The sequence below is a fragment of the Sceloporus occidentalis genome, unplaced genomic scaffold, assembly GCF_023333645.1.
Source record: "Sceloporus occidentalis isolate IW3139 unplaced genomic scaffold, rSceOcc1.0.p SCAF_43, whole genome shotgun sequence".
Taxonomy (NCBI): domain Eukaryota; kingdom Metazoa; phylum Chordata; class Lepidosauria; order Squamata; family Phrynosomatidae; genus Sceloporus; species Sceloporus occidentalis.
This window is the reverse complement of record NW_028317023.1, coordinates 5,081,428-5,107,502: the sequence shown is the minus strand read 5'-3', so window position 1 is coordinate 5,107,502 and position 26,075 is coordinate 5,081,428. Positions and strand designations below refer to the sequence as shown.

Here is a 26,075-nt window from a genome sequence, read left to right as displayed (position 1 = left end):
CCACGGTATCGTGGTGTTGGATACGGTGCATGCATTGTTTTGTCTTTTATCCCTAAAGATTAAATGCCCTGCTGTATTTTTCCTGTCTTTCCGGCTTAACTCCGGCCCCTGTGAATAAGATTAGTATTAGCTTAGCATGCTTTCCTGCGAGGGGCTATTGAGGTTCATTGATGTATGTGTTTCTCACTGCGCTCCGGTGGACTGCTGTAATTCAACATGACAGGTCAGCTGTCGTATCGAGGGAAGGATGCTCTCATGATTGTGTTTTTTAGGGGATCCTAGTGCGACAGAGGAAGCCCTTCTTTTCTCACAATGTGTGTTTGTGTTGTCTCCAAAATTCCCTTGCAATGCTTTTCTTAACCCGTTCAGTACTTTATTCCTTTTGAAGTTTGATACCATGGAGTCGATATACAATACAATTTTGGCAAACCGGTTTCACAGCACTTTGGTAATTGGTTCCACCAGTTGTTCTGCTGACAGTAGTTTCTTGCACTTATTAAAAGTTAATTGTATCTACAGTTTTTACTATTGCTATTATCTGTTGACAGTGGGCCTGACACACAACATGTGAAGGCATTTAAATAAAGCCAATGCTTCTTCAGTCCAATTAATTATTACTCTCATGCAGAGTGTGCTGTGGTATTGCCATAACTAAAATGTGTGTGTGTGCGCGCGCTAATCGGCTCCGACGCGAGTATTGTTCTGTGGCTTTATTATGTCTTTATGGTTTCTGGAGGGGGTCTCCATTTCTATCATAATGAACTTTTTTTTTTTTTTTTTTTTTTTTAAGACAAATGTAGCGGATGGAGAAATTCAAAATATATCAGATTTAACTTCACCAAATACTGCTTAATTCACTTACCTCTGTTAAGCTGCCACATTATATCAGCACCCAACAAGTCGAAAGGGTTACATTAACAGGGTTGAAAATGCGCTGTTAATGTGGTTTAGATGGATGACATGAGTCAGTTTGGATTTGTTGACCAGTCCAATTTCACAGCTATTATTACCTATGCTAAAGCGTATCATAGCATTATAAGGGGTTTATTTGCTGCATGATGAGCTCAGCACCTACTGCAGGAGGAACTTGCTTTGGTTGGCCCTCTATAATGCACAGTAACTTAAGTGAATACCATCCTTTCTGGCAAAATAGTGGTCAACATTAATTGTGTGTTTCCTTTTTTGTATTTCTTGTAGCTCAATTTAAAGAACTCCTCTCTGGTTGTATTGATAAAACAATTTATCATCCTTGAAGTTCTGTCCATGAAACTTCATCATATGTCTTAGCGGATTGGGTTCTCAAGTGCAAGTGTCTTATAATTGGATCCTTTGGATTCCTCTGATGATCTTAGTACTGGACTTTGAAATGTAACATGTTAGCACTCGGAATACAAATTCCCTTAAAGAAAAAGTAAAAAGTTTTCTGGCACTGGTACGGCAGACAGTGTTAGCCTCAAGATGCCCTCCTCTCTGGAAAATGAGCAACTTGTTATTTAGAAACGCCACATGTGGCTACTGCCCACTTCCTGGACCCTCTTATTTAAATTGTATCACTCTGTCCATCTTTTAAACAACTTATAAAAAACGTATATAGATAGCGCTATTATGGCTTAATAAAATGTGGGCGCTGCTACAAAGTATCACCCACCAGAACTCTCAACACACCATGTATTGGACTTTCTTTCTTTCTTGTCTGAATCTTCAATCTGAAATGACACAATTAAGTATAGCCCATGAATATATATTTCCTCAATGCTTCAATTGTTTCGGTGCTTTTGCATTACTTTTGCATGATTATTATGAGAGACTGGCACATTAAGTGTTTCACAGAACCGACTCCAAGTATCATGGCAACCAAGTCATTGTGATTGGGGGTTATTCCGCTTTTCTCTAAATCCCTTTCAGATGATCTTTCATTATCAACATTTATCATTCAACAGCTGTATACTGTCCTTTGATGAATGGATAACCATCATTTTCTCCACTGGCTTTTCCTAATTTTTTTAAATTGGAAATATAATGTTGCCAATCTATCAATTCTCTGGCAGTGTCCATGTACTCTGTTTTTTTTTATTATATAGTAATTTTGATAAACAACCCAGACTGATCACTATATTATATTTACATACTGTTTGTTAAAATAACTAGTGTTACCAAAAAGATGATCTCTGGAGACGCAAGTGTCTGACCTGCAAAGCTAAGAATCACACAAAAATTTGAAAGGGATAGCTGTCATATGTATTATGTGTGATGGCAGGAGTGTGCCTCTAAATATTCAGTTTCTATCAGTTTGATAGATTTTGGCCAAATTATTATCTGTGTTTGCCTTTATAATTTTTATGATTTTGGATACCAAATAGTCAGGGGTGTCTAGTTACACAAAATATACAAGTTCCAGGTCTTATCGGATGATTTATTTTGTCTTCATGTATTTTTTTGAGGATAATCAAACTAATAGGCAGCTTCTTCCATCATAAGGCAATTTTATATTTTACATCCCTTTTGACATGTGTCTCTCTCATGAAATGTCTGTTTTCTCCTGGGATTTAAGACAATACTGCAGACAATAACGCCATGGTCATGTACCATAGGTTGCTGTAGAAGGAACCAATCCTGGTTCCATCACCAATAGTTTAGAAGGACCAAGGATTTCTGCATAAGGCACATGCTAAATGTTAACCTATTCAGTGCTAATGGAAGCTAAATCTTGTAAAATATAAATTAAGCCATGCATGTTCAAAAATGTATTGGTCATTTACATAACGAACCTTCTTCTCTTGAGAACCATACAGTAGTACTTAGTAAGTTTCCCAGGAAAGTTCAGTCTTGGCCAGTGTCTGGAGAATTTTATGGAATGTTGCTTACAAAATGATTCCATGTAAGAAATTGTGGTCTCATACTGTTATTTTCATACAAATATACTTTGTACTAAAGCAAAATGACAGCTCATACCATATTTTGAAATTACTAAAACCTGTAATGGTTCTAGATTGGAATGATGTCAAGTTACACCTCACTGGCCAATATTCTGCCAAAGTGTTACATTATAGTCTTATTACAGAGTTATTACAAAGTTATTAGAAAAATATAAAAATATTAGTATTATTATACACCGACGAGTCTCGGTTCTCTGGCAAAGCAGTGGACAAACCTGCCAAAACACTTTTTTTATATTTAAGCTGTATTCTGCAACATTTCTAAAAACCCACACACACCCCCGCAAACAAATCTAGTTGATGTACTTGTCAAATATATTTTATTGAAGATGAAAAATATACATGAGCTAGGAAGAGACACACATCCCTTAGGTACTTGCTGCTACAGCAAGCAGTAATTCATTGTCCACCTACCAAAATGCTAATTCCTTCTTATCCTTTGTAGACTAAAATCCAGAAATCTGGTTTCCCACAGATTTCAGTTTTCTATAACCCCCAGCATTTCAGGGGGGTACATGCAAGGTTTTACATTTATAGGTCCCTGGGCCGGTCGGGGGGATCAAAGGATTTCTGTGACTAGCCCATGACCCCCTAACAAAGTAGTTTTTAGTAGGATGCCTTCTGGAACTGGATGTTTCCTGACACAAAAATTGACCCCTTTGTGATATTGCTTGTCATAATTGCTCATTACATCCGCTTAAAAGGGTATTACAATGTTCCAGCATTCGTTTCTAAACATCTCTAGCACATCATGTCTGCGTTCTTTGCTTTTCTATAAAACTATTGTGCTTTAATAACAAGTATGATGTACACTTATTTTTACTTTGACAGTTGCTACGGAAACACTGGTGTCTTAGAAACATCAGATCCTGGTCTTTCATTTCAGCTTAACTGCTGTGTTTTGCTTTAGTTTGCATAGAATTCCTTCACTAAAATTCATGGTGTTTTTCTTTTACCATCACCAAGGAAATCTGTTTTAGCTCTTCATGCATCATCAGTGACTAATACCCGTGTGACATATACATGCTTGACCTTGGTTATGTAAGTAATGAGTTGTCTTACTGAGGTGTTCTCCATAGTAATTTAGATAGCAGAAGCATTGAACCCGAACAACAAAAGACAAAATTAGGAATATTTTTTCAATTGGGCCATATCCTACTATACTTGCAAACAAATCTCCTCAGCTTCTGTTTCCTGCATCATAGAAAGCAAAACCAAGTGAACCATGGCCTCTCAAACAAATACAAAAAGACAGAAAAACATGATTGTTCCATTGAGATGATATGTGTTGATTTCAGTTGAGTGGGGTCATCAGTGCACCTTGATGCATATGCATACCTGGGAACTTCTGAGCTCCAGCTTCCGGGAGCCTTCCCTTGCGAGACACAGCGAGGACTGCCCACTGACGTCGGTGGGCGATCCCTCTGATGGCGCTAAATGGGAAACACCCCCATTTAAGAGGGAAAATGGGCGGGGAGCGACCCGGCGGATTCGGGGCTTATGATATCCATGGGGTCTCTTACATTTAACGTGATGTAGCATTTGCAAATGCATGGGGGGGGACTCTGCACAATCTACTGGCATGTAATGTGCTTATCACCAGTCGGCTACATCACTGGCTTGGAAAATCTAATAATTTCAACTTTCCTGCTACTGATTTATTAATTGTTGAGAGGTTAAAAGGAAGGGGTCGTTCCAGCTTTTAAAGATTGCAAATCTTTACAGATTTGCCGGGATTAAATGTTGTCATAATTGCCAGAGCTGAATATGATATAGCTAAGTGTGTTACTCACATTGTTGCCAACATTCTGTCTGTCTCTGTCAGGCTCCAAAGTACACAAATGAAAATGGCATATTGGCAGACCCCTGTCTGCTTCCTGGAAAATTGTAGGACGAGGGCCTAATATGGCAGGCACACTTGTATGGAGGATTAGACACGTTTTGTTTTTTCCTCAGATGTATACAATTTTTAAAAGCATTTTGTCATTAACCTTTAAATACAATCAAAATGACCATGGTGTGAGATTTTATGCCCTTGCTATGATCTGCTACTAAAATATCAAGTACACAATGATCGAAATTGGTCCTTAGGGTTTAAGTGGTGAGTAATACAGCTATGTCTGGCTATGGACACCATTTGACATTTAACATGTAAGAGCCTCTTAGCTGAGAATCGCATGACGTAATGCAGTACCATGTGGATCCAGCTGGCTTTGCATAGACTAAAGGTCATGTCCCATCCATTAAACGACTCTCAAGGCCAGTTCTAAGGTTTGCTGCCACAGTTATAAGTAATGGGCTATACCCAAGGCAACCAGAGTGGTTTTTAGCTTTTCCCGACTGCCAAGAGACAGCATCTGTAATGTAGACTGGAAAACATGTGCAGGGGAAATTCGTTAAATATTACCCGGCTTGGTTGTTCTAAAATAGGTTATTGGGCTAAAATTGAGAATAATTCTTTAACAAAATCATTTGCTAATGAAAAGTTGATGCTGGAAATAACCTTGGGCATTAACATTGTTAAAGGATTTCATAATACTATGGGATTGTGATGTCATAGAAAGTGGAATTTATTGAAAGGTGGCTTTTTTTCTTAAGGCGTGATTTCTAATGATAAATTAGGCTCATATAAAAGCAACATGTTGATTTGAGGACTAAATTGTCAGTTAACTGCCTGTGCACCTTGGATAACCAAAGCTATGTAGTTCTGTGTGCAGGTTATGGGATTGTTTCCCCCTTCAACTGATTCAGAGATCTGAAGAACCCAATACATACATCTCTTATTGATTAAAGCAGAAGGGAAAAGCTTTTAGATTAAGGCTACATTATCTAAACAACAACTGTTTTGTTTAGTCTTCGTGCTGTCTTTGTGTATTTTGTCAAAAGAATTGCATGCTCTGTCTGTCTGCTGTACAGCACTGAGGAAAAGGAAAAATAAAAAAAATAATAATAATTAAGATAAGTTTTTATATTTATAGGGTGTGAAGCATTTAGAGGTTGAACCCTATTGCACTCTTAGTCACCCAGTATATAAAATGTTACATAGGATTAGGCTTCTGACAGTTTACATTAATGAAACCCCAACTGTGCACTTGTGATTTTGACAGTCTCATTTATGTGATTTTGTTCAGTATTGGAGGGCATGACATGTATATGTGGCAATAGTCCCAGCGTGTTGTACACTAAGGTCCGTGTTGTGGTATTAAACATGTCAGAGAACTGTGGAGCGGAGTGCGTCCTCATAAAATGGATTTAATGTGAATTGGTTACCACAAAACTCTTGTACCAACCAATTATGAATCTGTTGGTTTATTATAAATCTATGATCCATTATTCAGTTGTTTATCGTTCAGATTTAAAGAAGCTTATGTACAGTGGCAAGAAAAAGTAAATGAACCCTTTGGAATTACCTGGTTTTCTGCATTCCTTGTTCATTAAATGTAAAAGCAAATGTTAAAGGACATATATAGTCTGGAAGAAAGGTGTGACTACGACAAGAGGACATAGTCATCAGCTAGAGGGGTGGTAGATGTTAATACAGTGAAGGTGGGATAGGCATAAGGCTTAGTTAAATATACGCATAGACTTGAAGGGATGAATGTTTTTTATCTACCGTTGCTTTTTATGTGATCTCTTCTGCATCTGAATCACAAGTATAGACAAACACAATGTTCTTAAGCTAACAATACAGAAACACTGATTAGCTTTAATTTCTTTAATGAACACACCCATTAAACATTCACAGTGCTGGTGGAACAAAGTGAACCATTGGATTTAATAACTGCTCCAACCTCCTCTAGCAGCAATAACTTCACACAAGCATTTACGGTAACTACGCATCAGACCTGCACAACATTCAGAAGGAATTTAAGACCATTCGTTCTTAAAGAACTGCATAAGCTCAGCCATATTCTTAGGATGTCTGGTGTGAACAACTCTCTTGAGGTCATTCCACAGCATCTCTAATGGGTTAACTTTACTTCAAATCTCCTATGCTTTTTCGTTGATTGGATTCCAGATTGCCAACTCCTGACTCCTATTAGTTTTTGTTGAAGTGATTAGCCTTTTTTGCATACTTTTTTCCAACCCACACTGTGACTGAATGATGTATTGAATATAGACATGAACAATACAATAATTTGCGTGTCATTAGCTAAAACAGATTGTCTTTGTTCATTATTGTAACTTAGATCATATCATATTTTAAAATCTACATAAATGTTTATACTTCCAAAGGGTTCACTTACTTTATCTTGCCATTGTATTCTCTTACTGGGTTGCTTAATCTTAATAGTCATCATTCCTTTCTTAAAATTAAAGATTTGTACTGCACAAATGTATACATTTGTGTGTTTATTATTATTACTCATTATTTTATATATAAAAAAAAGATATTTCACAATGGATTAATCCTAAACGGTTGCTTGCTAATCAGCATTTAGTAAATAACTTTAAATTCTATTATTTCTTACTTGGAGGATTTCAATAGACATTCCTTGTGCAACCAATGACATTGCATTAATAGGCAGAAAATATACCTGGCATGGCCTAAACAACACTAAATCATGAATTTACTGATAGGACATGTCCGCTTCCTGATTTAGGAAAGGCCAACTGTTTCTTTTGTTAGAAGAGGAGAGCTAGCCCTGTGCAATGCACAGTTAAATTATTGAGATGACTAAGAAATCCTACAGATTTAATTGTGCATTATAGAGTGTCAGCTCTGCTCTTCTGGCAAGAGAAACACATTGTGGTTTGCCCTACCATAGTTGGTGAGTCAAAATGTGTGAAACTCACCTGGGACTCAGGTTTAGTGACTAAGCCCCTGAGAATTCAATTAACACACCAGCAAATACAAGTGCAACAGAAAAGTGGCCTGTATTTACTCACCATTTAATTTTTTGCTCCATTCCTTCTGTTTTCGTGATGGCAGACATTGTAAACGAGAAGCAAGCAGACTCATTACAAGATCTCTACAGGGCCCTGGAGCAGGCAAGTTTGTCCCCACTTGGAGATCGACGACTTTCAACCAAAGTGGAGTACAAGAAGTCATTTATAAAAAGATGTAGTGATCCGGTAGTCAATGAAAAACTTCACAGACTGCGAATTTTGAAAAGCACTTTAAAGGTAGGATTTTAGAAGAGAAAAATAACGGTGGATTTTGGGCTTCGTTACAATCAATATAATGTAGTCTAGAAACACAAATAAAAATATTAAATGCACACTCCATTTTTATTTAACTGGAAAACTGACGATGCCTAAAAATTCAGTTTGGACCCCAAATATTACTGTAGTATTTTATTTATGAGACAATTAGAAAACTGAGCACTCTTCTCTGCAAATACCCAACATTTCAAATGGCCAGAGAAAGACACTTTTGGTTTAGTTGCTGTGGTTAAAGGCATGAGTAGGAGGAAGCGCTTTACCCAAATGTTTCTGAGAAAAGAAATGCATCAGGAAAGAAAGAGGGCTGTAAGATTTGGGTCCCAAACATGGGACACTTGAGAAGGTATGGTGTTTACCAAGGGTAACTGCTACTAGTACTACAATTAAGCTAAAGAGGTCCGTGTGAATAAACACTATTGGGGTTTGGCGCTCACAGCGTTATGTTCTCCTGTGTGTTGCAACCATTAGTTGCCTAGCAGTAAGGTCCTATGAGAAATGCTCCCTACCGTATAGATCTCTTTCACATTTTCTTTTTGTCGGGTGACAGAAGGCACCAAGATATGACATCAGTCCACTCCCCCATTCATGGTTTGTAGCAGGGATGTCTATTTTTAGGGTCAATTCTGCTATAGGTACCAAAATACTGGTGCAGATCAAAGGTGTTTTTGAAAACAAGGCCTTGTAGGTCATTGATGGGCAATCTGACACTGCTACTGTTATGCCTTAATATGTAATTATATAAATAATGTGCAAGATTATTTTCCTAAGCATGTAACATGATTACAAGTCTCTTATCTAAGCTTCTATTATCAGAAAAAAACACTTCCTACTCTGTATTTAAATACTAACTGAGTTGTTCTTGTGTTTTAATATAATATCTCTATGCTCTTCACAATTGATAATGTCATTTCATTTTTTAAATCTTTATCACGTGCTGAAAAGTGTAATTTGAATTGCTGTCCACCCTGGATAGATACAGAATTTGCACTCATCGTCTCAATCATAAGTTCTCACTGCCCTACTTTATCGCACCGTTACTGGTGATCAGGTCCTGACTAGGGATAACATGGCAGCCTTGGCACTTTAAAACTGGTGGCAGCCTAATGTTGTAAGCACAGCTGATGGCTGGACACCAGAAGCCGCACATTATATTTTTAGGCTCACGTAGAGTGCAGACGGGCAAATCTAGTACATATGGAAGGATGGTCCGGGCCTGCTTTGGATAGCTTTTCGGGTACAGGATCCCATTTTGTTTACCAAGCTGGTCCCAGATCAGTGGGCATGCCATGCAAGAATACTGCATAATGGGCTGCATAAAACATATGTAATGTGGGAAGATTTCCTCCTTGTACAGTAACTATACATTATACAGGTCGAGCTTAGCTAAGGTGAACTTTACATAGAACTTTCCAACGTGGAGTCTCCGTTTGATGCTCTGCTTCTCCAGTTCAGTTTCTTCTTTCTCCAGGCAGGAGAGTGTTTGGCTAAAAGCTGTATGGGGCTAGCTCTGCTCGTGACTACCCCTGACTCTTCACAAACCCTACCCTATAAAGTTCCCACGAATGTCTATTAACTGTTAATAAAGTCAATGACATACAACTAAACATTTGGATTAGCCAACGAGGGACACTTTTGTTTTTGAGAGTGTTGATAGAGATGTGACTGGCAAGTAGTCCTTTACAGATATTTGTTACTGAGTGACCTAATTATTTTTATGTAATTGAATGTATTTTATTTGCACAATTTAATTAACGCATTGCCTGCTGTTTCATTATGCATTGTTGTGACTATTAGGGTTGTAGAACTCTGTGAAATGACTCGTACACGGAATACATTCTAGAAAAGAGATAGGGATTTGACTTCCCTTTCAAGGAGGAACACCTGAGAGATTTACAGTGGGGTGAAATGCTTCATTTACCTGCAGATCCATGGTGCAGTGAATAAGGCTTAAATCTTTTTGAGAATGCAGAGTAATTATTGGCAGCACTGGTAGTATGGTAGCACTGTGAGTATGCAAGAAATAGCTTGCTGGGAGCAAATCATGTTAAGTGGTATATATTTTATTGCACTCCTAGGATCATCAGAGTTTTCTTTAAGTCTAGTTAAATGCATAAAAATGCATTGCTTGGGATGTCAACATTTATTTTTTTAGCTCGGTACGCATATTTACTTCTAATCTGTGTCGCCAAACAAAGCAACAATGTGATAGCAACAAAAAATTGACACCATTTCACAAGTGTGGCTCAGTTTCAGCTTTTGACTTAAAGATTTTATTTCTTCTGAAGGTTTAATCACACAAAAAAACACAAAAAACTTTAAAGCTTTTTCAGTTTCTATGATGACAAACCTATCAGTGTCTGTTATTGTGACAGATGAATGGGACTTTTATATGATTAAATAGACCATGTCTGGAGATGTTCAGGCATTCAACTGTACTAAGAATTAGTTTTCTAATGTTTCTATTCACTTTTACTTATTATATTATTTTTGTTGTCTTTTTTCATTTAACCTGAAGTGATATGTTCCCTGAGATATTCATTTGAATATTTGTATAAACAGGTTTGTCTAATGTGTTATGTAATGAGACATTTTGATTTGTCAGTAGAGTAGCTCGTGATGAAAATTATGATCATTTATGTTCTTCAAACATTGCTGTTCATCTAACTTAGATGCTGATTTTTAAATTGGAATGTTGAAAACAGTGGGATATTTATGATGCACAGTGAATTGAATTTTTATTTCTTTATTATATTTTATTGATGAATTTTAATTATGTACCAGTAAGTAAAATAAAATAAATGTTTTGTGTTTTTCAGGCCAAAGAAGGAGAGGTAGCTATTATTGATAAGGTTCTGGAGACTCCAGATTTGACATCTAAGGACTTTCAAGAATGGAAGCAACTTTACCTGGACCTTTTTTCAGACATCTGTCAAAAAAGTAACACGAAGGACTGTGAAAGTGTCTCTTCCGAAGTAGACGCCCTTATTCAGTCTCTAGCACACACGCATTCATATATTGAAACGCATGTATAATTGTCTTTATCCCTGGAAAGATTTGAAGTTTTCTATTAATATATGGAAAGTCTGCTAAAAATCTATTTTAATGTTGCTGATCTAAGTGGAGTAAATCTTAAATGGTATTGCCAGTATCTCTTATTGGCATTTGTATATTTTCTATGCTATTAGTGCTCAGTTTTGTGTTAATCTTGTGGTTAAAAAGAAACTAATAAATAAAATATATAAATTGTTGACAGAGCTATACATAGGAAGCTGTTTTTTTTAGGGCTTCATATATGTACTTAATTTTATAATTATATATAAATCCAAGGTGATCCTGCTAAACAGTCATATTATATTCTTGATAAAGGCATCACTTTGACAAAAGGCATAATATTAGGCATATTTATAATGTTGCATAAAGGCCACTAAAAATTTTAAAAAATACAGGTATATTTTTGAGGATTTAATGTAGAATAAAATATTAAAAAGTAGCACGGGGCAAGATTGGAGAAATTGATTATTTTATAATACAAGTAGTAGATCTTAATATGTATTAGCCATACAATAGTTTCACCCTTGTACACTCTGGGATATCCAAAGACATTTAATAATAATAATCCTAATACTTTATGTATTCCATTTTTGTAGTGCAATTATATTTGAAAGTCTCCCAAGAACTACCTTCAGTTTTACCAAAGTATGGTATAAAAAAATCAAATACAGCAAAGAACTCAATATAAATAAATCAGATGAGCTACTGTATTGTTTTTTACACATTCATATACCCTTCTAATTTAAGAGTGGCAAGAAAGGGTAAATTAAGCCTTTGGAATTTACCTGTTTTGGGTGGGTTTTGGTTTTTTTTGCATTAATTGTTCATAAAATGTGATCTGATCTAAGTCACAAGTATAGACAAACACAATGTGTTAAAGCTAATAACATAAACAATGATCTTTTATTCCTTAAACACACTCATTAAACATTCACAGTACTGGTGAAAAAAGTAAGTGAACCCTTGGATTTCATAACTGGTCGGACCTCCTTTGGCAGCAATAACCTCAAACAAGCTGTTCCGGTAGCTGCAGATCGAGCCTGCATTATGCTCAGGAGCAATTGTAGACTATTCTTCCTTACGGTACTGCTTAAGCTCAGCCATATTCTTAGGATGTCTGGTAGGAACGTCTCTCTTGAGGTCATTTCACAGCATCTCTAATAAAGGTTTGGTTCTCACTGGGACACTGCGAAAGCAGATTCTCTTTTTTTAACACCAGTTTGTGGTAGATTTACTTGATGTTTAGGGTCATTGTCCTGCTGCATTATACAACTTCTACTGAGCTTAAGCTGGCAGACAGCCACCCTGACATTATCCTGTATGATACCTTGATAAACTTGGGAATTCATTGTCCCCTCAATGATGGCAAGTTGTCCAGGCCCTGAGGCAGCTAAGCATGATGCTCCTTCCTGCACATTGAAAATGTTAATCAGTTCCAATGATTCCTTCAAGCCTTTAGTTTTTACTCTAGGGTTCTTTTACCTCATTGGTCTTTCTGCTTTGTGCCCTTGGAGTCATTTCATTTCTAGGGAGAGTAGCTACAGTACTGTGGACGGATGAATATGAACTATTTGAGATTACTTTAACCCTTTCCAGTTTTATACAAATCTACAATTTTTGATTGTAGGTCTTCAGAGATTTCTTTTTCCGGGGCATGATTAACATCAGCAGGTGCTTCTTGAGAATAGCAAACTCAAAATGTGTTCATGCCAAAGTAGCTCTAAAACACACCCCGATACTGGTTCATTGATTGGACTCCAGGTTCGCTAACTCCTGATTCCAATTAGCTTTTGTTGAAGTGATTAGCCTAGGTGTTTACATACTTTTTCCAACCCAGGCTGTGAATGTTTGAATCATGTATTCAATATGGACAAGAACAATACAGTGATTTTTGTGTTATTAGTAATAAACAGAATGCATTTGTTCATTATTGTAAGATCATGAATCATAAGATGATAACATCATATTTTGAGACAAATTTATTCATAAATGCCGGTAATTCCAAAGGTTTCATTTACTTTTTCTCGCCACTGTGTTTGTGTATGTTCAAAATGTGTGTGTGTAATATATAGAATATATATATATATATGTGTGTGTGTGTGTGTGTGTGTGTGAAACAAGGTAATGAAACCCCCAAATCTGTTTTTTGTGTATGAGAAGTAAGGGTGTGCTCAAGGCATTATTTGTTAACTTAAACATTCCAAGACTAGTTGTGTCATGAGCAATATGCCAGGTGCATGTTACATTACATTTCTTTTATGAAATGTTAGCAGGTTTTTGAAGAAGAGAGGGCTTTACACAAGGTAAGAGTGAGGGGAGTGACAGGGAGTGTGAACAATGTGAGGTGCATGGATTATAGATAATGAAAGTGTGTATGTATATGTAAGGGTATGTTGTTAAAGTGAGTGTGTGTCAGTGTATGAGGTTGCAGAATGCAGAGTGTATGTAAGTACATGTTAGTAGAGTGTGTTTTGCTGTAAGTTTAAGCATGGTTGTGTTGTATGGTGTGTGTGCTATTACCGTATATGGTGTTAGCATATAAGAGTGTCAGCCATTAGTGTGTGTGTTAATGTACAGTGTAAGCATGTGTGCATGGGTGGGTGATAACGTGTATGTTTTAAAGTATGGCTTTAGCCTAGGGTTAGTAGTGCATCGGAGAGCAGGGAGGTTATATGTGTGTGTGTGTGTGTGTGTGTATATATATTGAAGTGCATGGTGCTAGTGTGGTTGGGTGTTTTTGCGTGTTAGTATGTGTATGTGTTCTTGTTACAGGGCAATGCCAAATATCGCACCAAGGCACCACTAACCCTAGGGTCACACCTGCTTACAATCTATTAGGATTGTAGTTCAGGAAACATCTGGATTTGTCTCTTTTGACATAAATCTTTCGCTCTGTTTACTTTACCAGAATAGTGCTAGACTATTGACAGTTTTATTTTAGTGTACATTGAGTGTACAAGTCAATGAAGCACATTTTTTAGAAAGAAAAGGGTATTATGCGCACAAATCACCTATTCTGATACAACAGCCGGGTAACTGACTGGGAGCATTTGTAGGTAAAGCCATAGGTTTATTTTCCTGTAATCAACAGAGTACTATATAACACAATCCCTTCAAACAGCAGAGGTAAACACAAGCTCTCTCTGATTTAGGCACCCGCATATGTATTGATATGTCCATTATAGATCATTACCACCCATGTCCTTAAAACCCTCACAACTAATAGCTAAACGAATTTCTCAAAATGTGATATAGCTTATGTTTTGTGTTTTTCAGTTTAAAATAATTGCATTGCATACATTTATTTGGTGTACTAAACGATGAAACCGGAAAAGGGAAATATCCACTTTAAAAACAAGCACTTTTCCATGCATGGCAATATAATAGAGACCCCAGGCCTTTAAGGAAAATCCTACTTATCATTACAAACCTAATGTCACAATATTTTGTTCACAGCCATATTGATGTTCCCTTTTTTAATAAAAACAAGACGTAAAAGTGTTTTTTGCTTCAGTGTGAAGATCTCCTTTCCGATGCACTGGGGATCAAGTCTGTATTTTCTGCTCTGCACAGAAGCCTGCATCGTTGACCCCGAGTCCAAAGCACTGATACACTTACAACATTTTTAAGCATCATTGTATTAAATAAACAGAGTTTCACAATTTTCCAATAAAAATGAAAAAAAAACAATACGTGGTTAACGCATAGGCCCTGATGTCTCTCCCATTGCTCAACCCATTACTCCGTTTTAAGATCCTCCCATAAACACACCTTAGGAGAACAGAGGGAAGCTTAGGGTTAGAGGCTTTTTTGTGCAATATTTCTTCAAGGTCCCCTATAAATAACATGCATACATACTTACACCAAAACTTGCTTTAGCATCCATTCACTCTGCCACTTAAATAAACACACCTTATTTCACCTGCTCCCCTCCCCCTCCAAGGCACCACTAAACCTAGGGACACCCCTGACACTCCAACACCATACCCTGACACACAAACTCACAATAACATTATACTCTGACACACACATGCTAACATCAAATGCTCGCAAACATTACCACCTTACATTAACACATATACACACACATGCAAACACCATACACTCATGCACAGGCATACTAACCCTTATGCACGGATACATACACACTGTAACGCTACATGCGGATATACACACGCATTGTGTGTCTACACCATATGTATACAATGTGTATGTATAATGTTAGTGTGTACAATTATATATAAAATACACACAGACTCTTAACAAAACAGTACACATACATAAATACACACATGCCGCCACCACTCTACTCATTGGCGTAACAAAAAATGCCGGGGCCTCCTTCGAGACATACGGTTGGGACCCCCCAAGCTCCTCCTAGACACACACCATAAAACATGTATACACCCCTAGTAATCTCCCTCAAAAAAGGAAATTATTATTATGAAATAAATGCCCTAACACTTTGTACCCCCGTCGCTAAAATATAACGTTTAAGTGAAAAAAAACGTTGCTGCCCCTAAGTCCAAAGTTATTAAAGAAATCAACTCTATTTGTCTTGTGTAAGGAAGCATTTGGACCCTCCATAGTGTAAACTGTGGATATGGGGTATTTCTGTATAACAGGGGATGTTATGATTTGCTATAATAAAAAATAATACTTCAAATATCTCTAAAGCAATGGCAAAAATTGAAAAACAGGAAAACACAAACTTTAAAAAGCTTGATTTATTATTTTGTGGCCCTTCAATTGGGACACTTTATAAAAACATTTCTGTACGGCTTAACTTCAAAATATTGGTGCTGTGCAAGAATGTATATTTTTAAGTGTCCTTAACTAAAAAAAAAAAGATACGATCAAAGTACTTAGCCTACATTTTCAGGAGAATGTTATACAAGGAAGGTGTGTAGGTTATATGTTACATTGCTAGTCTTGCTCATGTACATTTTAAGTAATTGCGAGGCAAACCTTTAGGTGAAGTACATACTACATTTCCTATATCTGTTCATTACTCATTGTCAGAAACTGATCAATAGAAAGCCCTGTGAATAGTCCTTTTAATTATTTATTGGTTCTATAGAAAGCAGAATTCCTATTGTACACGTTGTACCAAATCGAGACCTTCTGGAGCCCCTAAGTGCGGCAGTGCTAGTATTTCAGGGTCAAATGAGCCCCCCCCCAATCCGGCTTTAGTAGCCTGCGTAATGCAGCCACTGTGTATTCATATACTGTCCTGTGAGGTTTCACGATAAAAGCCATACTTTCATTTGGCAAAATAGATTTTTTTGCCCACCTATAGAACTTCTTTCTATGTTGGTTAATTTACATGAACCTTCTTCTAGATATTTCGATATTTTCATTATACTTGCATGTCTCCAGGATGTGAGTATTCATATACAATCATTCCGTCTAGAACTGGGAAAATTGTTTTTTTGGATGACTGAAAAGTTGAATTTCAGGACGGCATCATACACCTATTGCCAGAGACCATTCTAGTGCATATAGCAGAACTTAATGTATTATATCTTTTGTGAAACAAAGGTTTTAGCGTCTTTATAAAACCGCTTGAGCGGCTCGTTGAATGTACTTAAACTTTTGAGTTTAGAAATGTGCCAGTAGTTATTTGTCATAGAAACTTATATAATGGATTTTTTTCCCCGTATTGGTTTTATTGCCATTGGATTATTAATGTTTTATAAACATTGCATACTTGCACAGGAGATGAGTGGCCTTTCTTGTGTATAGCTTAATCACAATATAAATTTGCCATGCATAAATATTTAATTTTCATTGGAAAAATGAGTTCCAGGGCTCTACTATTTGAATAGTTTTATGGGGAAAAGCATTTACTTTTATGCATGATTACATGCCAGTACAATAAATATTGTTAATTTGGTTTTGTATCATTTTCCTAGCAGAAACTAAAATAATTTATCGAAATAACTCATGCTCATGTAATATGTGTTGAAACTTGTTTTTGAGATCAAAGAAACAATGTCAAATAATGGTTTATTTATTATATGATCACAATTGCAAAAATACTGTTCTACGATTCTTTTGGAATAATAAAAAAAACTACATTTGCTCGTGTCAGAAGAAGCTTTTTCGCAGCGTATGTACCATAATATACTGTACTGTACAGGCACATGCAGCCGATTAACACAATATATTATCAAACAATGTACAAAGGTATCTTTCTGAAAACATGGTGGAAGACCTGGACCCCTAGGAGTAGATGCGTTCATGTAAGCATCCACCAATTCATACCATACAATATATCTGTGCCATGTGTCACGATAATATGTGAACATCAACAAAAACTGTATGATTTGCCAATATAACATGAAGATGGTATGTATTCTTGTGTATTCATACAGAATAAAATACCCTTGTAGAAGCAGGTGATATCATAGGTATGGTTAGTGCCTAGTTTAAACGTTCTGATACACATCAGTGCGGATTTACGTCTACAGACTTCATTAAATATGTGGAATATAAGGAAAGAATCATCTATAATAAAACAAGCTTTAAGAAGATTAGCCTCGGATCGCTCTATAGTATACGTTTATGGATCGGTTTCACATGCAGAAGAGACCCAAATATTATTTGCTAAAGAACCTTTCTCTGTGCTAGATACCACGCATAATTAGGTCAGGGAGATATTTTCTTTTAACTTGTGTTTAAAGGCCAAGAGATTCCTACACTTGTCATCAAGTGGCACAAAGAAGAAGGATACAGTAGGCTTGCTTTAAAACAGAGGACGTGTGGCTTAAGGACAAAGTAATACACTTCTGTGCCATGTATGATTTCTGTGTTTGGCATTTTGTTCTAGGCTCATCTCTCAGAGGTGTAGTACTTTATTATCATATTCTTTTACCCAAGAGCTGTTTTTTTGCTAGCAGTACTGACCTTTAAATAAAACAAGAGGTTTCAGGAATCAATTTGTGCCACGTTATCCATATCTGTACATGGCGAGATAGCACGAAGAGTATAGAAAATAAACATTGTATTACAGCATTATAAGCATCACATCATTTTATATTACTGGCAATCACATATGATTACGCCTAATCTCATCTCAAACAGCTGGCTGTGGTGTGATCAGAAAACTCAACTACAATGTTAATAGTGGGATTCTGTGCTTCAGATTTCCCTGTACTACTGCTTAGGGGCATATACATGTACTTTATATGTAACAGTCACGTTTCCTTTTCATTTGAGTAATAATGCCTCTTATGTTATAATGTATATACCATTTAACTTCTGCACCATTGTTTAAACTGCTGTCTCATCCAAAGATGTGTAATAAAGGCTGTGAGAACTTATGCCCCCAGGACATGCCTTTTGGAGGGGGTCCTCTTCCGTGCACAATGTGTCCTCTGCGCAGAGCGGTGGATGTTATATCTTGACGCTCTACCTCAGAAGGGCTCATCGTGTGGAGAAAGAGCTACTGTGGTCTTTGCTGGCTAAGAACAGATCTCCATAGAGTAAATGCTCTAGTTACAACATTTATGCGGCCCACTTAGGAAGCACTATGCAAAAACCTATTGGATCCCCCCATTTACACACAGACACACACATATACACCTTGGCAACCTGGCAGTACATCTAGGAAGCACTCGGTAGCCTTGTGGAATTTTAATCAGCTATCACTATCGCCTGTTAGAAAATAGGTATTACTGCCCCTTTAAGTTCATGTGACTAAATATGAAGAAGGTGATCCTTTTTCAGTACAGATGCGATGTGACATATATTTGTCTTGTACATTAAACTGTATTACAAAATCAGTTACACTTTTTAAAATGCTAATTGCTGTTTTATATGAAACTTTATCATTGTCTACGTTTAATGTATTAACCTATACAAATGTACATTTCATCAATTTCAGAACCTGCTTGTTAGTACTAGTTAGAGCTATACATAATATTTAACACATTTCACAAAAATAATACATGAGCCATAACCCTTATTAAAACAGCCCTTTTCCAGTAAATTTTTCACTTAAGTACTTTACAAACCTTCATGTAATTGCGTTTACAGATTAAAATAATCAACGCATCTACTATAATCCCACTTTGTTGTGTTTACCATAGGAGCACCCATCCTAACCTGGAATATGCATTAGTTATTCCTCCTCATGAAGTCATTGTTTCTCATTTTTCTTAACTTACTGCTCTCCTCTGCAGGAAGATGAGGGTGGGGGGAAAATACATTCATATTCTAGTTTTGCCATCTTTTGCCACATACCTCAGTCTTTTACTTTTAAACCAAACGCTTAACAGTTACACAGAATGCAAAAAAGTAGAAGCAATGGCTAAAGGTAACAAATTAGTTATGCAAAAAGCTATGAGGTTGACAGATTAAAACTTGCTTTCCACATGGAAAGCGAGAAGTGCAATCCATCCAAATATACCTGGAATGTAAAGGTTTGTTGGGCTTGATGTGCATACAGAGAAATGCGCTAGCCAAACCATTTATATCCGTTAGCAGAATTCACACTCACTGTGTCAGAAAAAAACGAACAATTACAATGTTTTCTAAAGCAAAATGCGGGATGCAATGCATATAATTACTTTAAGTTGTTGGTTCGTAAGAGTTGCACTAATACCTATTTTACAAAAAGCACATTCAGTGATCATGCTAAAGATGATGAATAGGACGATTGGGTTTTGGTGGTTACCTCTTGGGCCCTTTGGAAAGGATAATCTTTTTAATATATATAGGGTATCTAATTTGTTGTGATAAGGCATGTACATGTTGTCACCATGCTGTTCTATAGATTGTGTTACGTGCCATTATCACATAGGCCAGGTCTATATGATTCATAATTGGTCTTGCGTTTTTAATTTTTATTAGTCATCGGAGGATACAATTTCTTTTCTTGGTCGTTTAATGTTACTTCTGATTCTGATAGCTGAAGTATTGCACATTTTAAACCAGAAAATGGAAAGGCCAAACTACATATTTCTTCCCAGCAGTCATTTTCTGCATCATAACCTACGATATTTTGAGTGGCTACCTCTTGACCTTCTTGCCACTTCTTACCCCCAAGAAGCAACACCGTTTGTTCCACTACTGCTAACCCGTAGCAAAACCGGTCAAACGTCATTGGTCGCAAACGGCTCCACTGGTTGTGCAGCGGATCGTATTTTTCGATATCAGAAAATGGTTCATAAATACCTAGAAATGTGAATAAGGTATCATTTACAGTTGCCATATGATGTCCAAACCGTGCAATAGACATAGGAGCTTGTTTTTTCCATTGGCCCTCTAACTTATTAAAAGAATACATATCCTTACTACTATTTACCTGACCAGCACACTTACCACCCGATATATAAATTACATTTTTGTACACTGTGCTTGCATGCCCATGGGTTTTACAAGGCAGCTCTTTGGATTTTGTCCAGATGTTCCTACTGACGTTATAGACTTCCACAGACGAAACAATGGCCTCATTTTCTCCTCTGCCCCCTATGGCATAGATGTCATTCTCTACAACACAACAGGAGAACTGTGCTCTTTTCTCTAACATGCTAGCAACCTCCATCCACTGGTTAAACCTTGGGTCATAGCGGTAAACAACATTGGTAACAGTCAACGAAGTGGTGCCCTCTGTGCCATGTTTTGGAGTTTCTCCCCCAAGAACATAGAGGAAGTTACCAATCACACAAATGCTGTGAAGTTGTACTTTCATTTGCAAATTTGTTACCATCCGCCACTTGTGAGTATACACATCAAATCCAAGCACATTTTCAACAAGGTCTCCATTAGCGTCTCCTCCGACTAGGAGAATCCATCCTTTGTGATTACGCAGGGTGCTATACTTGTCTTGCAAAACTGGCTGTTTTGTGGGAATCGAATGGTAATTTATTGCTTTGATGATGAGGTTTTTGATGGAAGCAGTCAAAGGAACGTCGGTCTGAGTATAAAGTTTACGTAGAGCATCCAGTGGCAACAACGCATATCGAATGTTTTCAAATAGAACCATGACATATAAGTGCCTGGTCCTATCATACTGAAGCCATTTTAGAATTAAAGTCAACAAACTTTTCTCGTGCACCTTTGGGATATCATTTGATTTTATCAGGTTTATCATTGACTTTATGTTTAATTCAAGGAGCTCTGTTTTCTCTATATCCTCTTGTAAAAGCACCCAGAGATTATTAATAATGTACTTCTCCATCTCTACCAATGCATCTGAAAGATAGAATTTTGATGCTATGTTGGCAGCAAAACAGCAATTTCCCAAGTCACAGTTACTGATTAGATACTGACTACACAGTGGTACAGCATCCGTGACTTGTAGGTAGCATGCAGCTTCCAAAGTGTCTTCCAAGTTGTTCATGGAAAGCGAAAGCCACGACGTGTAAATAAAATCCAAAATGATTTGTAATCCTGTTGCTGAGATAACATTAAGATGGATGATAGAGGCCTTAGATTCCTTGGTGTATTCCTTAAACATTGCTCTAAAATAGTCACTTGAACAAGCCAAAAAAGACTTGTGTGCATGGAATTCGTGTCCATCCACTACTAAACAAACATCACACAAATGTCCTTGAGCTCTTAGCATCTGGTATTGTGTGAACACCAGCCCGCGATGGGACTTGCAGAAGGCCAAAAAATAACTCATGATGCATAATGATCAGGATAATGTGATGTCTTCTCGTTCAAAGTTTTGTTTTAGAAGCACCAGTTTCACATCAGCAAAACAGCAAAAAAACTGAGAATATTTTTTTAGTCTGGTTAGATACATTATTTCTCACCTCAAATAGCCATTTGGGTAAGTTGGTGACCATGTATGTAAAGTGAAAGCTTTGCCCCTTCTTGTTTGAAACTCCTTCAATTCATTTTTCTCTGTATTGTCCAGAACATGAAGGTTCTTCCTGCTTTTTCTCAAGACACTGTCGTCCTCGTAGTCCACAGGATAAAGTGGCATCTAACACCCAACCCTCTGCTTCGGTGTTTTCTGGATGACCCTTTGTTTCTCTAATTGTAAGCATTTGTTTAAAGATCAAATCAACAGCCGAGGATTAGATGCGGACACGCCGAATTTAGAAGCAAATAGTACATATCCTGATTAGTCACTGCTATAGTTTGACATGTGTATCTCTGCTCCTGTGTGAATGATCTCATCACAACTCCCAGTTACAGGAATAGAATGCAAACACAAGACAACACCGCATAGCTTTCCAAGATCAGAGCTGGCTGTGGGATTGGAAGAGGTGTTGGGTCACAACAAACTGTGAGACGCATGTGTGCGGCCCAACTAGTGGCTTGTTTACATAACCCTAACTATAATAGACATACTTCAAAGTGCATTGTTTTAGTGTACCTGCAATGCTATATATATAAATATATATATATATATATATATATATATATATTACACATATCTACACACATATCTTAGTTGAACAGGAAAAAGGAAGATATTATCCTAGAAAGATATTTATTAGATTTAGAGGTGAACATCAGGGGAATAAAAAAATAATTGGAGATATTCATATTTTGTATACCACATGTGTCTAAATTGAGGAGGAATATAGAAGTGGTCATTGAAAAGCCACTTACCGTATATTAATTAGCCTAAATGAGTAGGAATAGGAAATAAGAAGGAGGATGTCTGCACATGTTTCTGACTACACCTGCTGAATCAGAGCACAGGGTATGTTATCACTGCAAATAAAATATGCATGATTGAATTTTATACTTTATGTATCGACATTAAGTAATTTTATTTGGACACTTTAAGGAGTGCTTACCCAAGGACCCCCCCCCCCCGCACTCCTGCACACAACCTCAATGCATCACAAGTCCACCTATGTGCCTCCAGAAGCCAACAACATACAACAGAAATGATGAGGAGCATACAGGACTTCTATTAGCAACACATAAGTGTAATTCAACATAATGTAGTATACACACAAGCTTGATGTTTTATCAAGGTCTCTCTTAGTCCCAGGTGGACTACTACATTTTCCCTTCTGGTACGTTTTCATTTATTTATAGACATTTGAAACTCAATTCAGCCTGCGATTGGAAAGCTCCAGACAGTATGAAGCCCTCAAATAACAAGGAATTGTCTTGAAGTGTAATTGCTGATAGCAATTCTAGGTCAGTTTACAGGAGCCTAGAAAGTGCCTGGTTTTTCCACCCCTGTGTTATGTGGAATGTGTAATACTATTATATGTGCCCTACATTATGTTGTTTGCTAATTATCTTAATATGAAGGTGACCGTCTTGACCACCGGGTGCGCCACTTGCCAACAGTCCTGTCTAATGTCAGTCCATTTGCTGCGCAGACGCAGTGCCTACTTTACAAGGAACATGGTTTACACATGTTCAGCATCCAGGCCTTAGATTAGATGGGACATAATGTGATGCCAACGTGTAATATGAACAGGGTGTGATAGCATGAAGCAATGTAGAGGAATCTGCAATAAACTTTGTTTTATATTACATTATGTTCTAGTGCTCCAGGACCACAAGCTCCTTAATCTGTCCTTGGGCCTTCCACATCACCCAACACAGCAAGTACTGTAAATTGTACTGTAGCATTTGTGGGCCTCTTGCCATTGGGGGTCCTGGGGAAAATATCCAGTGTTTAATCCACACATGGGGAGGAAAAAATCTCTCTTCAGATACAGTCTCCTGCACATTAGCTCCCCTTGGCAGTTCACAGAGACCACAAGGGTGTAATTACATGGCGAGTTCTTCAGCTTTTTTGGGATGGTCAGGAAAATAAGTGTGGTGTGGAATTTTAAACCTTTTTAAAAGGTTCAGTACATAAAAAATAGAGAGATAGGCCACTGCGCCAAAAATAATTCATTCAATATGATCTTTTTACCATTAGGATAAATAAAAAACACTCCTGATGTTTCTCCCGCTCCAGCATGCCATCCCATCAGCTCTCCAGTTGGAATCAATGAGAGTGGTTTCAGCGCATGAACGTTTTAGCCAAATGCATCTCCTTCAAGGTAAGGAGCTGGGGAATAGGATAAACACCAGATACATAGGGAAGATTCTGATGAATCCCTCTCTTCATTTGGATGCATAAAGCTAATGTCACACATATATATTATATGGTTTAAAGTGTATAAAATGACAAGTGCAGCTTTAAAAATAATACAAATCTCACAAATTAATATCTGACTTTAAAATTCCATGGAAGCGCAAACTGCCTAAGCGGCGCGCTAATTGTCCATTGCTGGACATTAGTTATATAACAGGGGTCATTAAAAGGTCAGGAAAGTTAGGGCATTAAGTTTTGGAGGGCTAGGTTAGCTAAATCTAGTTCTAGGTTGCCGGGCAGGTAGTTTAGTTAGCACAGCTGATTGGTTAATTGGTTTGCGCAAGCGTTCTGTGTGGCGGGAAAATAATTTTAAAATAAATAAGCTGCGTGCAGAGATTAAATTTACCTCAAGCGAAATCTTCAAGAAGCTGTTGCTGATCGAGCCCCCCCCCTTTTTTGTGTTTAAATGTATGTTATATTGTCGTAGCTTTATAGGGGTAAAGGTCGCCTCTGTGTTGAGGTGGACAGAGGCTTGGTGTTACACAATCTGGCTGAGAAAGGGGTGGATTGTATTTGGTGTGTTATATATAAGAATTTATTTGGTTGTTATTACATTAAATGGTTTGTGTTGTTAATGCCTCTTATACCCACTTAAAAAAAGCTACGGCCAATTTTATCCAATTTACAATACTGTGGTTTTTATTGATTTGTTATGGGTTAATATGTACATGCAATGGACATAGGTCTGACCCTCTTCATTCATCCATTCATATTTCCTCTGGGTTTTAAGAAGTCTCTGCCACCAGTATGTTTTTTTTTTTGTACAAATGCATTTAATTTGTACATGCTTAATACACAAAGGAGAAATATGATATCACAGAAATAACTCATAGTCGATATATTTTGTATTCATTCCAAGTAACAAAATAGGGCAAGAAAGGTAACATTTACAAAAATGTTTGTAAGCAGAACCTAACAATTGAAGATAAGAACAAAAACATATGTTATAGCTCAGTAGTGCTCTGAGTGTTCTTTCTCAAATGAACTACAGGGGTATGACTTCTGACTTAAGATGCTGAGCGCTAACATTAGCTCATGGCTGAAAGGAATTGTTTGAAGGTGGGAGTGCAAATCCAACCTGTTATTATATATTGTTACTAAACAGTGAATCACATCTATAATAATAGTACCCGCATCTCTTTCATCAATTTCTAACTAAGTAAAATGTACTTCTTCTAAATCAGAACATTGTGGTGTAGGGGCATTTATAAAAACCTAAGGGTAGGCAGTAATTGCGTTTAAAAGTGGAAACAAATAGACTTTGTATCGGCTTCTGTGCAGTAGTTATCACACAGTGAAGATACAAAGATGTTTTTAAGGCTTTAACTAAAACCATTTATTTTGTGCATATTTCGTTAAAGTAACAACACGTGGGGAATAGGTGACCGTGGAGCTCGTGTTTTGAAATGGAATTGTACACATTTTTATTTAAAGCTGGGGGAATGCAGTTTTTCATTATTTAGAGCTGAATATATATAGTTTAACATAATAGATGTAGCAGCCCTTAAAGGACTCATTTACCAAAATGAAAGATGTTCTGAGGGCACTCCAAATGAAACACAACAACCACAGTGAGAAGTGTAGAATGTCAGGAAAGGTGCTGGATCTAGATTATTTGGGATTTACTCGCTAAATGTTTAATTGGAGTTGAGGGGAGAGTTATCTCACCAACTGCATTATGAAGTAGCAAACATGGTGAGCATACCTGGAAACTCTCCATGTGAATCCCTGCTTCCCCCTGTCTACATGCTAGTTTCTTCTTTCTCTGAGCAGGGGTTTCGTGTGTCGCCATGCCCTCTCTCTGTCCATGTTAGGTCTACTCCATGATCATGTTCTGTCTACACTCT

At 37.2% G+C, this 26,075-nt stretch overlaps 2 protein-coding genes across 3 annotated transcripts in view; one reads left to right on the top strand and one right to left on the bottom strand.

Moving 5' to 3' along the window:
* Nucleotides 1-11,134, top strand: part of LOC149289752 (connector enhancer of kinase suppressor of ras 2-like) — a 141,449-nt gene extending 130,315 nt beyond the window's left edge. For both annotated transcript variants that reach the window (XM_089490196.1, XM_089490195.1), the window contains 2 exons: nt 7,870-8,063; nt 10,919-11,134. In XM_089490196.1, the coding sequence (XP_089346322.1) occupies nt 7,870-8,063; nt 10,919-11,134 (410 nt within the window). The remainder of the gene's footprint in view (nt 1-7,869; nt 8,064-10,918) is intronic.
* An 8,861-nt stretch (nt 11,135-19,995) lies between these two features.
* On the bottom strand, nt 19,996-21,786 carry LOC149289751 (kelch-like protein 34). Its single transcript, XM_089490265.1, has one exon. It carries the CDS (start codon nt 21,784-21,786, stop codon nt 19,996-19,998), a length of 1,791 nt encoding a protein of 596 aa, XP_089346391.1.
* Between the last annotated feature and the right edge of the window lie 4,289 nt (nt 21,787-26,075).

Bases quoted from the DNA above. Each gene is read 5' to 3' on its own strand.
- LOC149289751 (XM_089490265.1), bottom strand. From the start codon at position 21,786: ATGAGTTATTTTTTGGCCTTCTGCAAGTCCCATCGCGGGCTGGTGTTC.